This window comes from Podarcis filfolensis (assembly GCF_964270895.1).
Source record: "Podarcis filfolensis genome assembly, chromosome: 7".
NCBI lineage: Eukaryota > Metazoa > Chordata > Lepidosauria > Squamata > Lacertidae > Podarcis > Podarcis filfolensis.
This window is the reverse complement of record NC_139603.1, coordinates 85095238-85112051: the sequence shown is the minus strand read 5'-3', so window position 1 is coordinate 85112051 and position 16814 is coordinate 85095238. Positions and strand designations below refer to the sequence as shown.

Sequence of the window (16814 nt, the reverse complement as noted above, 5' to 3'; positions counted from 1 at the left end):
GTCTGACTTCCTTAGGGCCTGGGACCTCTAAACTATGGTTATTCATGGACCTTAAGGTCTTCTGCGGGGCAGACCAGGAGAGGCGGTCCTGTAAATACATACCTGGAAGTGACCTGGATAAGTCATAAGGACATTACTGGAACGTCACTAAAAGGGTGGAATGGAGGTAGAAAAAGGGGTTCACAGGCTTTTTCAATGGGCTTCTGATCCCATGCAAGTGGGCAGTAACCCAGAACGCAACTCCAGCACAAATGTGGAGTTACCTGTACCTCTGAATGCATTTTATAGGTGAGAGAAGCAGAACTGGAAATGACCCACGGCAGACCTTGCAAACCTCTCCAAAATGATCAATGTGGCATCCCATGAGGAAGGATGTAGGAGCCATGACGAAATCCAACATCTGACGAGACAGAATGGGTACGAAAGTGTGCTGCCACTGAATAGGGTGGATGTACATCATGAAGCACTCAGATATGAGGGTCAGCAATGCCCAGTCAGAGGAAAATAAAACAATCTTCCGCTCTGTTAAAATGCAGGTTATGATCTGGAAAGGGAGGGGAAACAGGCCAACATAAATTCCATATAGGGAGAGCTTCAGCGTAACAGCACCTTATCATTTATTTAACAAATTTTAAGTGCTTGGCATACTTTACAAAAGTCATAATGATAATTTATTATTTATACCCCACCCATCTGGCTGGGTTTCCCCAGCCACTCTGGGCGACTTCCAACAGAACACGAAAATACAATAACCTATTAAAGATTAAAAGCTTCCCTAAACAGGGCTGCCTTCAGATGTCTTCTAAAAGTTTGGTAGTTGCTTTTCTCTTTGACATCTGGTGGGAGGGCGTTCCACAGGGCAGGTGCCACTACCGAGAAGGCCCTCATCTCAGTAACTCTTATTACATCCCGTCTAGCAGAAAGATGGAAGGAGAATTGAACTGGAAACATCCCTCTGACTTCTTACTCTCACTGCCACTACAAGCATTTAGTATTTACGCTGACCCCGTCAAAGCCCTGGTCTCGCTATGGAAAGGCGGGCGCGACTTTGCCTGGTTATGGGGATCGCTGTGTTCCTGTCGTTAAAAGTATGGTCTGTCTTCTTGCATGCTCCCTGCCAGAGGCCCGTTTCACTCATTCAGAACAAGGGCATTGGCTGAAATTACTTACAAAGTAATTCTGAGCAACTCCCACAAACTATACACGGATCCAGTTTCCACCTGCTTAAAACAAGACAGCCATGCTATACCTGTAACACCTGTTCCGGTTTGAAGCATAGGAAGGGAAGGTGTAGATCCAGATCGATAAGTGGGCTGTCAGGATCCTCCTGAGAAGGAAATATTACCTGGAGAGGCTTCGTATTAAATATCTAGGAGGAACAACAGAGGTGGGTGGTCAGCTATTTTTTGTGCCATAACCACAAACTGCAACTACAATATATTTTACAAACAAAAACAGTGAAAACAGGCCTAATAATCGGGAACAAGAAGACTGCTTTTGCATGCAGAACACTCACAGATCTGCAGTATTATAGCACATTTCTTTGTCCAAATGAACAAGCTTTTGTATTTTTTTTTGCTCAACTACAGGAAGGGACTAAACAAAGCAACCGGAGAATTTGACAATAGATTAAACTTATCTGACATCTACTGTGATAATGAGCCGTCTAGTCTAATCCCTTTCTGAGCAAGGAAATGTTAATTCATGTGAGAGGGGGCGGGAACAGAAAATAACAGTTGCATTACTGAGCGGATGAACCGTGAAAACAAATGCAAATTCTGGTGTTAAGTAAGATGAGATTTAGTTAATAACTCCTGTAGAACTTATATTTATTATTTATTATTATTTCAAGCAGAATCATGAGCAGTTGCAATACAGGCTTGGATACTATAACACAAACAGAAAACTTACATTAAATTGCATCACTCGGTGACAAGTTCTCACACAGACTAAAGGTCCTAGGGGAGACTACAGAACTGTTCTGTATTCCCATGATTGCCAAATACTGGAATAAACCCTGAAAACTGTTGTGATCAGATACCTATTGACAAAGGTTCAACCCAGACCCTAGACAGGCTCTGGACAAAGAGAGAGAATGAAGATTGAATGCAAACTCCTACAGTCTGCACTGAAAACAAAAAAAACCCAGAAACGCACATTCTTCGATGAATTATGTCGTGTCCTGCAAAATAAGGATAACCTCCATTATTCCTCTTTAAAGGTAAAGTGACCCCTGACCATTAGGTCCAGTCGCGACCGACTCTGGGGTTGCGGCGCTCATCTCGCTTTATTGGCTGAGGGAGCCGGCATACAGCTTCTGGGTCATGTGGCCGAACCAGAGCAGCGCACAGAAACACCATTTACCTTCCCGCCAGAGTGGTAGCTATTTATCTACTTGCACTTTGACGTCCTTTCGAACTGCTAGGTTGGCAGGAGCAGGGACCGAGCAACGGAAGCTCACCCCATCGCTGGGATTCGAACCGCCGACCTTCTGATTGGCGAGCCCTAGGCTCTGTGGTTTAACCCACAGCGCCACTACCTAAAAATCCCAGCGTGGGCAGAAAAACGTTGCAGTCCTAAAAGCAGAGTAGAAATAGAGGTCCTAAAAGGCAGGGAACACCCAAGGCAGAAATGTGTAGGACAGGAACAGAACTTGAATCTTCAAACATGGATTACTGCCAAATAGCAGTAAAGAAGAAGGAAAGGCGATTTCCAGCAGGAAAAGCAGAAGATAGGGAGAGCTAAAGCATTCCCTCCCACACACCCCCATTTCCCCCCTGCAACCCCTCCCTCCCCTACAGTCAAAATAACATGGGAGGGAGAGAGGGAATGCAGAGGCAAGATGTTCCCAACCATCGTCTCTCCACTGAAACTCCACTGTCCTATATTATTGCGAATGGCAGGGGTGACCTGAATTTGCAGACACAAGCCTGCTGCTGTCTGGCGTCAAGGCACCTTCATCGTGTAGTTTTCTTGATACGCTGAAAGTGCACCTCTCTTTGACAACTGAGATATGCATTCTAGGACACGCCCTCCCCCCTTCATTCTGTAATCTGTTTTAACTGATTCTGAAAGTGTGGGTTTTTTTGTTTGTTTTTTTTGAATTTTTTTATTTTCAATGCAGAATCATAACAAAAATTACAAACATTGAATCCAAAGTAATACTATACAAACAAAAATCCCCGGAACATATAGGGGAAAAAAAAACAGAAAACGAAAAAAAAAAGCAAAGGAAACAAAACTAAACTAAACAAAAACGAAAAAGCACACATCTACAGAAAAAAAACCATATCATTACGTACATAAACACAAATTGACTTCCTTTCTTTGTTCTAAGACCTCAAAAAATTTACTCTTACTGTATTGTTGTGTCTAATTAGATTACTTCCACCTTGGTACTTTTTTTTTTTTTACACCATTTTTCTTTTTCTTTAACCCTGTAAAGCATCATTCATTACATACCAATATACTAACTCCAGAACAATGTTTTTTCATATACTCTTTAGCACAACCCCATTCTTTTAATAATTTCTGGTCCGATTGTCCCCTTATGTAAGCTGTGAGTCTTGCCAGATTTATGTATTCACAAAATTTAATTTGCCAATCTTTCACTGATGGAATTTTTCTGCCTTTCCAGTTTTTAGCTATAAGCATCCTGGCAGCTGTTGTTGCATAAAGGAATACTTTCCTTTGATTTTCGGGGATATCATTTGTAATTAAACCTAAAAGGAATGCCTCCGGTTTTTTTCTGAAAGATATTTTAAACATCTTTTTGAGTTCTTCATAGATTTCATTCCAGAATTGTTTAATAGGTCGGCATTCCCACCACATGTGAAACATTGTTCCTATTTCTTTTTTACATCTCCAACAGGTATTCGATTTTAATTTGTAAATTTTAGCCAATTTTACCGGAGTTAAGTACCATTGGTACACCATTTTCATAAAATTTTCTCTTATTGTATAACATGCCGTGAATTTAATATCATATTTCCATAATTTCTCCCATTGGTCCAGCCGAATTACATATCCTATATCACATGCCCATTTAATCATAACTTCTTTTACTTCTTCATCCTTTAATTCCCATTCTAATAATAAATTATACATTGTGGATATATATTTTTTTAAGTTTTGTAATAATACTTTTTGTAATTTTGATTCTTCTTTTTCAAATCCTATTACTTTATCCTGGTTGAATATTTGTGCAATTTGGTGATATTGTAACCATGTGGTACAGTATTGGGTCACCTCATCGTATGGTCTTAGTTTTAATTGGCCCTGTTCTTCCTTTAGGAGCTGCTGGTATGTTGCCATTCTTCCTATAGTATTTTTCTTTTTAACCGAAAGTGTGTTTTTAAAATTGCTGTAAGCCACTTTCCCTTCCTCTCTTATTTTTCCCTAGGCCTGCATAATTTTTTTGTTTTTTATACATATTTTGACTGCGTCAGACCAACACGGCTACCTACCTGAATCTAGAGTAATGTTCCGGTTTGCAGACTTTTTCTGGAAGTCAAACATGCTCTGTTTTGACTGTTACGCTTCCAATTTGAGTGCCACACTTCCGTTTTAAGTGTTACACTGAGGTCTGTCTGTTTTTGTTATTTATTTTGCATTTTTGCTTCTGCGGCTCTTTTTCGTTTTGTTTTTGTGACTGTGTGTAACCCAGTTCAGCTACTGACTGATTGAATGATTGCATGACTGCAGTACATTGTTTACTGCTTTCATTTTATGGATCAATGGTCTCATTAGATAGTAAAATTCATGTTAAACTGCTGTTTTAGGGGTTGTTTTTAAAAGTCTGGAACGGATTAATCCGTTTTGCATTACTTTCTATGGGAAAGCACGCCTTGGTTTAGAAACGCTTTGGTTTTGGAACAGACTTCCGGAACAGATTAAGTTTGAGAACCAAGGTACCACTGTAGACAACAAATGGAAGGGTAAGTTTGGTCTGGAGGGAAAAATGAAGAATGGAGGAGAAGAAGAGGAGTTTGGATTTGATATCCTGCTTTATCACTACCTGAAGGAGTCTCATAGCAGCTAACATTCTCCTTTCCCTTCCTCCCCCACAACAAACACTCTGTGAGGTGAGTGAGGCTGAGAGACTTCAGAGAAGTGTGACTGGCCCAAGGTCACCCAGCAGCTGCATGTGGAGGAGCGGGGAAGCGAACCCAGTTCACCAGATTACGAGTCCACCGCTCTTAACCACTACACCATGCTGGCCTAGGGAAAAATAAGAGAGGAAGGGAAAGTGGCCATGAGCCTTTGCTCTTCTGAGCACCAGTCATGAACCAAGTTCTTCAGAACAGGGTTATTTTAAGTTCCTTCATTCCCAGACAAACACTCAGGAAGCTAATATACAGCAGAATAAAATGTAGTATCTTGCAGAATTACCAAGTGCAAAGGTCCTGGAGGAGGAGTGGGGATTAAACACAGTCTGGCGGCGAATTCTTTTATATAGTCATCAACATCTAAATCCTTGTAAGACTTCAATTGTGCCAATAAGCTGAAATAAAAAAAAAAAAACAATAGCAAATAGAAGTGAAGCTTATGTCAGTAGAAGGCAAAATTACTTTTAGTAAAATTCTCTGTTTTCTTCTGTACAGTATATATCCACCAACTTACTGCATTCCTTCTTTGTGTTGTTTTTGGTGCCTGCCAAAAACTGCTTTGCTCCAACGAAATATACTTATATATATTTTAAATATATATATTTATATTTTTTAAATGTATCTAAATATGTGCCTTGCTTTCATCAGTATTTTAATCAATATTTTAGATTGTCTTTAGCTTGAGTAAGCGGTATATAAATTTTGTTAAATAAATCAAAATGCATCACAATATACATAATTGCAACAGACTAAATCCATGCTTACAACCATCACTAACCTCTGAATAACCGTTGAAAGAAATACATTTTAAGTGCAGTTCTGAACACAGGGAACCCAATTAATTTCCACCTATAAGGACACTGATTAATTATAGCACTGCCTGTTGGGGCATACTTTCCTTCCAATCTGCAAACCTACTTGGAAGGACAGTTCTAAAATAAATCGTTTCCTGTTACACACTGATTGTGAAGACAGAGACCGTTCAAGCAAAATGCTGCAGCGTTGCCTACAAATAGGTGAATCTGCTGCCTTAATTTGGCTGCCTTTGCCTCCCAACAGTTGTAATTGGTCACTAAAAGCTCCCTTACTGTGATATAGCATATTTTGACACCTTCTGTAACAAATAAAATCACAGCCATGGGTGCAAGTTACTGCCATTGAAGTAGCTTAGATCATAATCCTTACCAGGACAGACAGTCTTTGAGGGCATTGAAGTAGGGATACCTAGATATGATGCACACTGCAAATGGCACAAAATATGAAGCAGATCTGGAGCTCTTTGCCGTTTCCCAAGAAGCTTGCCCATTATAGAAGATGTGGGCATCCTGCAAGAAAAATGCATGTTACTTTAGGCACTTGTCAAAAATTTTCAGTTTTGGGAAACCAAGAAGCACATTTACAAAATACAGGACATAATGTTGACTTTAAGAACATGTTGCAGTACATATTAGGCACTCAAGACCCATTCTAATTCTATAACAACAACAACAACAACAACAACAACAACAACAATAATAATAATTTATTATTTATACCATGCCCATCTGGTTGGGTTTCCCCAGCCAGCTCCCAACAGTATATTATTATTATTATCATCATCATCATCATCATCATCATCATCATCATCATCATTAAAAGCTATAAACATCAAACATTAAAAACCTCCCTATACAGGGCTGCCTTCAGATGTCTTCTAAAAGTCAGATATTTGTTTATTTCCTTGACATCTGATGGGAGGGTGCCACCAGGGCTGCCTTCAGATGTCTTCTAAAAGTCAGATATTTTTTTATTTCCTTGACATCTGATGGGAGGGTGCCACCACCAAGAAGGCCCTCTGCCTGGTTCCCTGTAACCAGACTTCTCACAGGGAGGGAACCGGCAGAAGGCCCTCAGCGCTGGACCTCGGAGCTGAACGATGGGGGTGGAGACGCTCCTTCAGATATACTGGACCAAGGCCGTTTAGGGCTTTAAAGGTCAGCACCAACACTTTGAATTGTGTTTGGAAACGTACTGGGAGCCAGCGTAGGTCTTTCAGGGCCAGTGTTATACGGTGTTCTATTCTTTTGGGAATTCCCATGTTCTGCTTACAAAAGCCATCCTACAGCCTTATGGTCACATGTTAAGAACAAGTTACCTGAGTTGACAAAGTCGAAAGCATTCGCCCTAGTTATATCTGTGACTAGAACTCACAATCAAGAACTCTGCTGGGTCTTCTTCTTCAGAGAGGTGTGCCCTGTACTGTAAAAACTTAGCAGCAACTAAAGATACAGGCACTAGATGACTAATTTTGAGAATGGTCAGCATTTGCTAATGATCAGCTCAGCATTTGGGCTTGTCGGATTAGGAGCACAGGAGCAGGGTAAACAACCTACCTGCATAGGCCGGTAATACTGTGCGACAACACCATACGTTCTGTTACCACAGACGTCGGTAAAAACAAGGAAATGGATGCGGTCTTCCGTGGATTCCAACGCTATATTAAATCCTCCTGCAAATGAGATCAATGGATTGTAAGGCACAATGCCAATAAAAGTTAGCAGTAGTGAACACTGTTACGAATTGCCATCTTCAGATGAAGGGCAGTATAGGTAAAGGTAAAGGGACCCCTGACCACTAGGTCCAGTCGTGGCCGACTCTGGGGTTGCAGCACTCATCTCGCTTTATTGGCCAAGGGAGCCAGCGTACAGCTTCCGGGTCATGTGGCTAGCATGACTAAGCCGCTTCTGGCAAACCAGAGCAGCACACGGCAACGCCGTTTACCTTCCCGCCGGAGTGGTACCTATTGATCTACTTGCACTTTGACATGCTTTCAAACTGCTAGGTTGGCAGGAGCAGGGACCAAGAGACAGGAGCTCACCCCGTCGCGGGGATTCGAACCACCAACCTTCTGATCGGCAAGTCCTAGGCTCTGTGGTTTAACCCACAGCGCCACCTGCGTCCCTCTTGTGAATCTTCGTACTTTTGTCCATTTACTGAATTTATTTTTCCCGATTTAAACTATAAAATGGTGATTCTCTTGAGTGAAAATGAGAGTACCCCTGAACATTTTTTTAAGAAAAAAAGCACTGTATCTATCATCAATAAAATGATTCCCACTTTTCCAGAAGCACTACAAGTCCCCTGCTTTTATGCATCAATATTGATCCTATTCGTTAACAGACATGAAACTGATTATTAAAATGACAGGGGCTCACATTACCTGGAAAGCAAAGCTGTGGCAATCCGTTAAGGTCAATGTCTATAGGGATGGTAATATCTTCAGTCTCAGGAATTTTATGGGCTCCATTCAGAGCTCTTGCAGTGTCAATCTTGGATTTCTCTTTCTTTTTCCGAAAGGAACGCCGTTTCCCTTTATTGAACGCATTACTATTTATATTTGCTGTTTTTAACTCCTCCTTGCTGATGAACGGAGGTACAAAAACAGAAAGTACTTCTGGTTCGAAGGGAGGGGCGCTTCTTATGTCATGTCTTTGAGCAACCTAAAAACAATAAAATAATAACAATTGTTGTTTTGTCCCCAAATCATGGTTCACATATAAGAAATTTACTTCTGCTACTACTTAGCAGCAATTTATTTTTGTTATGAAACAATCCACCCCAGCTAAAACAATATTTTTAAAAGAATGTTACTAATATTATTTGGCAATAAATACTTCTTCAGTCTTCATCCTCTTATGTATTATCTTCATTTTGTACATGGTGCTCTCTGCACACATATCTGATACTAAATTCTACTGTTGACTTGCACTTTCAAGTAAACAAACTCTAAGACTACTAGTTCAAAATTAAAGCCAAGAGCATTTAACTAGGTGCAAAAGTCCATCCACTGTCAGTTCTTTCTTCAAGAATTAATAACACACATTAACTGAAACATTAGCAACGTTATTATTTCAATTTGTTACCTACCTTTCAACCTAAGATCCTGGGGCAGGTTACAGCAATTAAATCGCAATGTTAAAAGAAGTTCAAAACAATTTACCATCACAAAAATATGGTGGGCCCTAAAACTAGACACCCCGGGTGTCAAAAAGCAAAGGTAAAGAGGTATGTCTTTAGCATTCGATGAAGATGCCAAACACACCTCTATGGGGAGAGAGCTCCACAGCTTTGTGGCTGTCACAGAGAATAGGTAAAGGTAAAAGGTAAAAGAACCCTGGACGGTTAAGTCCAGTCAAAGGCGACTATGGGGTTGCGGCACTCATCTCGCTTCAGGCCGAGGGAGCCGGCGTTTGTCCACAGACAGCTTTCCAGGTCATGTAGCCAGCATGACTAAACTGCTTCGGGCGCAACAGAACACCATGACGGAAGCCAGAGCGCACGGAAACGCCATTAACTACCCGTCACAGTGGTAACTATTTATCTACTTGTGCTGGTGTGCACAACTGCTAGGTTGGCAGAAGCTGGGACAGAGCAACGGGCGCTCACCCTGTCACAGAGATTCGAACCGCTGACCTTCCGATCAGCAAGCCCAAGACCACAGCGCCACCCGCATCACAGAGAATGTCCTCCCCCAGGCCACCAGCATCCCAAGCTTACAGAAGTGACGGAACAACCAACAGGGACTGCTCTGCTAATCTTAACACCCAAGGGGATCTGTACGAAAGGAGGCAAGCCTTCAGATGCTTGGAGCCTGAGTCATTTGAGGCTTTAAACACTAACACGAGCACCTTGAATTGGGCCCAGAAATAGAACTGGCAATCAGTGCTGCTGTTTTGCAAGATCTAAATGGAACCCAAACAGTAATCCGGCTGCTGCATTTTGAACCTACCGAAGTTTCTCTTTCATCTTCAAGAGCATCCCCAAGCACAGTGCAGTCATCCAAATGGGATGCTACCAGAGCCATGTCACTTCCTGTCCAGAAGGGGCCACAGCTGTTGAACCAGCCATGGCTGGAAAAAGACACTCCAAGCCATCGAGGTCATCTAAGCTTCCAGATCCAGGAGGACCTCCAAGCTGTGAACCTCCTTTTTCCAAAAGACTGCAACCCTGTCCAAACCCCTACCCACCTCCTGGACATGAGTAGGTCAGTCTACAGTAAAAGTCACAAATAATGGGTTGTGTCCATGTTAGTCCTACTCAAAGTGGACATGAGGAGCTTAGGTTCGTTTATGTCAAGGGGCCTGCACATCAGCATCTGTCTGTCTCGAGAGACAATGGAGTGCACCCCCGGGGTGAAGTCAAACCACCGCATTAGCAAGACCAAAGTGACCTCCTCAGTGTGTATGGAGGTCCTGGGCTGCCCAGAAGACAATCCCCATCTCCTGGCCTCACTGGTGTGGTCCAAAGGAAAGCAGAGCAAGATGTTTGGCACCAGCTTGGCTGCACGAGTTGCTGGTAGGGGGCATACGAGGCAACATCCAGCTATCTTGAGACTCCTCCAAATTTGTGTAGTTTATACTCCAGGATTCCTCAACCTTGGCCTGCCAGATGTTTTGAGATTACAATTCCCAACATCCCTGACCACTGGTCCTGCTAGCTAGGGATCATGGGAGTTGTAAGCCAAAAACATCTGGAGGGCCGAGGTTGAGGAAGCCTGTTATACTCCCTAGACCAGAGGTCGGCAACGTGCGGCCCATGGGCTGGATGTGGCCCACGAAGGCCAGTTTAGCGGCCCATGAGCTGCCCGCAAACCGAGCCACCCGCATGGCAAGTCCCCCGTGCACTGCGCTAAACCAGCATAGCATGGCGCGGGGACTCGCCAAGTGGCGCCGGAAATGGCATCTGCGCACGTGCAGATACCAGAAATCACGTCTGCGCATGTCCAGATGCCGAAAATTGTTTTGGGACTACAACTCCCATCACCCCTAGCTAACAGGACCAGTGGTCAGGGATGATGGGAATTGTAGTCCCAAAACATCTGGATGGCAGAGTTTGCCTATGCATGGTCTAGTAGTTAACAATATTGGAAGCAAAGTCAAGAAATCCTAAGCTAATACAGATTCTATGCCAGTTTCTCAGGAACTTGCGACACCCTTAAATCTATCTTGCTTCAAGACATTTTTCTTTTCAATTTTGTGCAAAGCATGACCATTATCAACCAATAAAACCAAATAAAATCAACTAAGCATGTTGATCTTCATCTAGTTCATTCTACTGAAGTCAGTTTGTAAGATGTCGGTGGCGAAACAAACTAAGCATGCTATTTCGCAACCAGTTCAGTTCATTCTGCTGAAACTGACTCATAGGAAGAAGTCTTCTATAGGAAGTGCCCAGGCCACTCCATCATACTCTATTTCAGATGGTGCCCCCCCCCCAATGTTGCTGAACTCCAACTCCCATTAGCCCCAGCCAGAGATGGTGGGAACCACATGGCTTACCCCTGTTCTAGGCAAATCATTAAACCGCCTTCAGGATCAGGAAGCAATGCCCTTCCCTGGAGTAAGGGGGCAGACCTACCAATGGCTATCAGAATGCCTCTCAGCTTTTCCCCATTCCCAGTCTAGCCATGAGATGAACAGCTGCCAATGGGGATAGCTTTCAGTCAATGAAAAAAGAAAGATTTAAATGGCAAGGATGTTTCATATAACTGCCTAAGCATGAAAGCAGTGGTGGTGCCCGGGAAAGGGGATCTGGGAACCAAAAGAGTACTTATCAAAATCATATTGCCGTTTTCAGCGGATAATAAATCAGTTTGACACCCTGGTCATATGAGTGACACCCTACTTTAGATTCAGGTAGGTAGCCATGTTGGTCTGATGCAGTCAAAATAAATATTAAAAAATTGTCCAGTAGCACCTTAGAGACCAACTAAGTTTGTTCTGAGTATAAGCTATACCCAGAACAAACTTAAAAGGTAAAGGATCCCTGACAGTTAAGAAGTCCAGTTGCAAACGATTCTGGGGTTGCAGTGTTCATCTCACTTTACTGGCCGAGGGAGCCGGCGTTTGTCCGCAGACAGTTTTTCCGGGTCGTGTGGCCAGCGAAACCAGAGCAGTGCACGGAAACGCCGTTTACCTCCCCGCTGGAGTGGTACCTATTTATCTACTTGCACTTTGACATGCTTTCGAACTGCTAGGTTGGCAGGAGCTGGGACCGAACAATGGGAGCTCAGCCCGTCGCAGGGATTCGAACCGCAGACCTTCCAATCAGCAAGCCCAAGGCTTAGTGGTTTACACCACAGTGCCATCCGCGTCCCTAGAACAAACTTAGTTGGTCTCTAAGGTGCTACTGGACTTTATTTATTTATTTATTTATTTAACCCTACTTTAGAGGCCACACAAACGTCACAATGCCAAATAGTCGTTGTCATTCCTCACACAAACTCTTCCCACCAACAAAGGAGCTGTGGATCCACTTTTAGAACAACCTGTAACCAATTCAGATGGAAGACAGTTGTTCAACAAACATGCTATTCTGCTTAAATAGCCCTCATCAGAAAAGAAAACAGCAACATACTGTAGTAGGCAATTTGGAGGGAGGATACCTCTGATGAAGTAGAGAAGTCTACAAAAGCTTATGACATAAGCTTATTGGACAAAAGAAGAATGGCAGACAAAATTAATGGACTACACAGAATTAGATAAAATGACAAGAAGGATTCGAAACCTGCAGGACCAGAGATTCACAGAAAATTGGAAGAAATATACAAACTATTTGAAGAAGAAGAGAAGAAGAGGAAGAGTTTGGATTTGATATCCCACCTTTCACTCCCCCTCAGGAGTCTCAAAGTGGCTAACAGTCTCCTTTCCCTTCCTCCCCCACAACAAACACTCTGTGAAGTGAGTGGGGCTGAGAGACTTCAAAGAAGTGTCACTAGCCCAAGGTCACCCAGCAGCTGCAGGTGGAGGAGCGGAGACGCGAACCCGGTTCCCTGGATTACGTGACTACCGCTCTTAACCACTACACCACACTGGCTCTCAAGAGCAACTGTAATCAAGAAATTACGCTAGTAGGACTACAAGAAGTTTTGTAAGGAGAAATATATGAAACACTGAAAAGTAGAAAAAGAATAGAGATATTAGTTACGAGATTTAAATGTAATAGTGAAAGTAAGAAATGTACTGTATTAAGTGATTAGATTGGAAAATTTTCAGAGGTGATTGATGAAAGTCAAAAAAATTGTATAAGATGTAAAAGTATGTTGAATTACTGTTGAAAATGATATGTTAAAATTGTTTTCTTTGCCATTTAATACAGTGGCACCTCAGGTTAAGTACTTAATTCGTTCCGGAGGTCCGTACTTAACCTGAAACTGTTCTTAACCTGAAGCACCACTTTAGCTAATGGGCCTCCTGCTGCCGTCGCGCCACCGGAACACAATTTCTGTTCTTATCCTGAAGCAAAGTTCTTAACCCGAGGTACTATTTCTGGGTTAGCGGAGTCTGTAACCTGAAGCGTCTGTAACCTGAAGCGTATGTAACCCGAGGTACTACTGTATATAAGAAAAATAAGCTTATTGGTCTTTAAAATCCTACAAGACTCTTGGTGTGTGTTTTCCCTGCAAGCAAGCAACACAGCTAACCCTCTGGAAACCATAAGGGCTTGGTGATTAAGACTCAAGTGTTGCAGCATGCGAATGAAATGTCACAGGCTGGTGACATGCCCACTTTAAAGCAAAGTGGCACATCTCCATTTCACAACATCTCAACTCTTAGGAAGTGGCGGCGGTTGTTTCTTTTTGTTTTTTTAATCTGCAAAAACCACATACTCACCTTGCAAAAGGAAATAATTTTTAAGTCTTCCTCTGCCCCCAAGCTCGTAACATGTAAATAAAGGCCAAAGAAGGAAGTTGACAAATTAGTGAGACAGGCGAGATAATCTTAAACTCCTGCGATCTATTATGTATTTACAAGGGGATCTGTGGGAAAGAAGCTGTGTTGTCGTCGTTTTTTCCTTCTCAGCCTCAGGGTGGATTTACCAGTTTGTCAGCGCATCAGGAACATGCTAACAGCTTTGCACAGTTACATAGCACAGAAATGCAGCCGCGCTGGTTTTAAACGGATCTCAAGGGTGAATAGAAAGCGATTTGTTCCACCTTTCTCCTGCAGTCACCAACCCTGCGAAAGCGTAGCAGCTTAGTCCCTTCTCCCTTTTTACCTGGTACATTTCCTTCTCCCTTTCTCTAGGGACTCCGACCAACACGCAGATCTCCAGCACTGAAGAAGGGAGCACATCTTCCATAGCAAGGGCGCGGAGCCCACAAGAAGCCGAGGAACCCGGGCTGCTTCCTGCCCCTTCCAGACGGAGCCCACAGACCCTGGACAGCCAAGTTCAGTTCCTCCAGCCCTGTAGAAAGAAGGGAAGAGGAGAATGGAGGTGAAGGCAGCAGCCTCCTGGCTTCCGAGAAGGAAAGAAACAAACGAGGTCTGTGTCATCCGCTATGGGAGGAGCCTCTGAAAACTCCTCACTCAGAGGGCTGGATAAAAGTTAAAAACCAACAGGGATAGAGGGATCAAAAGGAAAGTTGACACCTGCAAGGAGTAGCAAATCTTACCCCACGGCACTTCTGTCTCCAAGCACCCTTTGCAACGAAACAGGGGGGGTTTGGTCCCAAAATAAGGAATAAAAGCAGCCTTCAGTCTCTGCTCGCCCTGGGATGGAGGAGAAAGGAAGGGGTTGCCTGATCGTCTCTTCACTTATTTTGGGTGCATTTTTTCACTTTCTTTTTTAATCTCAAAATTGACAGCAAAGGGGGGTGAGATGGGGGGCTCCCTCCTCCCGATTTCTTCACCCGACCCCCAAATTTGGGGAGGGGGAATTTGTTGGCCAGCTCACCGCATTCAAACAATATTATAATAATAATAATAATAATAATAATAATAATAATAATAATAATAATAATTTATAATTTATACCCCGCCCATCTGGCTGGGTTTCCCCAGCCACTCTGGGCAGCTTCCAACAAAACACTAAAATACAAAATAACCTATTAAACATTAAAAGCTTCCCTAAACAGGGCTGCCTTCAGATGTCTTCTAAAAGTTTGGTAGTTGTTTTTCTCTTTGACATCTGGTGGGAGGGGGTTCCACAGGGCGGGTGCCACTACCGAGAAGGCCCAATGAACAACACCCCAATGAAGGGGGTTTCGTTGGGAAACTGGGGGTGGCATATAGCCCTAACTTCAAGCTCAGCTCCCCAACACCCACAAAATAATGTGGGGGGGGAGGAAGCAGTCCTCTCTTAAGCTGGCTCTCCTGACATCCATCTGCCCATTTGCAGAGGCTTTGAATCACAGGATCATAGACTCTAGGAGAGTTGGAAGGGACCCCCAAAGTCATCTAGTCCAACCCCCTGCAATGCAGGAATCTCAACATATGGTCGCGTCCCCCCCCAAACAACATCCAATTTGAAACCGTACAGGACCTCGCTTAGCTTTGCAAATGTGCCAGCGGTTTTATTTTAATCTTGTTTTTAAGTTGTATTCATTCAACTTGTTTTTATTATTGGTTGCTATCCGCCCTGAGCCCGGCCTTGGCTGGGGAGGGCGGGGTATAAATAAAATTTATTATTATTATTGTTGTTGTTGTTGTTGTTGTTGTTGTTGCGCACACACACCCCAAATGAAGACAAGAAAGCGAAAGCAGACGCCCCAATGGTTTTGAAAATGGAGCAAAACACACCTTCTCTCCCCAATATTTTCTTAACGGTTTAGAGAGCTCTTGCCCCCCCCTCAAAAAAGGGGGAAGCAAAAAGACACCCCCCCAAAAAAGAGGGAGGCAAAAAACACCCCCAAAATGGGGAAGGCCCAAAAAAACCCAAAAAGGGGGAAGCCAAAAGACACCCCAAAAAAGGCACCCCCCAAAGAAGAGGGAGGCAAAAAAGACACCCCCAAAATGGGGAAGGCCAAAAAAAACCAAAATGGGGAAAAGAAAAAGACACCCCCAAAAAGGCACCCCCCAAAAAGAGGGAGGCAAAAAAGACACCCCCAAAATGGGGAAGGCCAAAAAAAACCAAAATGGGGGAAAGAAAAAGACACCCCCAAAAAGGCACCCCCCAAAAAGAGGGAGGCAAAAAAGACACCCCCAAAATGGGGAAGGCCAAAAAAAACCAAAATGGGGGAAAGAAAAAGACACCCCCAAAAAGAGGGAGGCAAAAAAGACACCCCCAAAATGGGGAAGGCCAAAAAACCCCAAAAAATAATAATTTGGGAGAAACCTCTAAAGAGCTGCCTCTGAGGGGCTTCTCCTCAGTGCCAAGTGGGGTGGCAAAAAAATGGGGAGGCGCCCGCCCCCCAACTCAATCTCTCCTCAGCCCAGTTAAAAGGGGGAAGATATGGAAGACACACACGGCCCCTTCCAGGAAGAAGGGCCGGCTCCCCTCGGCCGAAAGCGGGGCGCCCTCAGGCCCACCCCCGTCCCAAAGGCCAGCGTCCCTCCAGCTGGGACACCCACACGCCCCACCGCGCCGCCCCTGCCCGGGCTTCGCCGAGGCCTCGGCGGGCGGGAGAGGCGGAGTCCCGGGCGGCTTCCCTCGAGCAGGGGAGGAGCGGGAGAGGCTGCCCGCGGCGCGGAGGCAGGAAGTCGGGGAGGAGGAGGAGGAGGAGGAGGGCGGAGATGTCGCGGGCGGCAGAAGAAGGAGGGAGGGTCCGAACGTATTTCTTATGGCTGTTAAAGGGCAATCGGTTTTAAAAACCCCAAACCAAACCCTGGTAGGATTTATTTATAGATTTCATCAAGTTTAATGCACCACTAGTGTATGCATATAAACTCTGTTTGTTTCATAAAGTTTAATGCACCGCTGGATTTTTATTTTTTTGTGTACATATAT

At 43.7% G+C, this 16814-nt stretch overlaps 1 protein-coding gene across 6 annotated transcripts in view; it reads right to left on the bottom strand.

Moving 5' to 3' along the window:
- Positions 1 to 16569, bottom strand: part of DENND3 (DENN domain containing 3) — a 48689-nt gene extending 32120 nt beyond the window's left edge. For 2 of the 6 annotated variants that reach the window (XR_014549934.1, XM_083621862.1), the window contains exons 1-8: positions 15668 to 16482; positions 14145 to 14333; positions 8308 to 8587; positions 7481 to 7596; positions 6294 to 6433; positions 5392 to 5503; positions 1250 to 1369; positions 326 to 544 (exon numbers count right to left, since the gene is read on the bottom strand). Coding sequence is in view for 4 of the 6 variants with exons in the window: in XM_083621862.1 (XP_083477988.1) it covers positions 326 to 544; positions 1250 to 1369; positions 5392 to 5503; positions 6294 to 6433; positions 7481 to 7596; positions 8308 to 8587; positions 14145 to 14228 (1071 nt within the window). In the remaining 2 variants the exon portion in view is untranslated. Of the gene's footprint in view, positions 1 to 325; positions 545 to 1249; positions 1370 to 5391; positions 5504 to 6293; positions 6434 to 7480; positions 7597 to 8307; positions 8588 to 14144; positions 14518 to 14541; positions 14758 to 15667 lie in introns of those variants that run through there. The other 4 variants (XM_083621863.1, XM_083621864.1, XM_083621861.1 and 1 more) reach the window with 4 other exon arrangements.
- Positions 16570 to 16814: the final 245 nt, after the last annotated feature.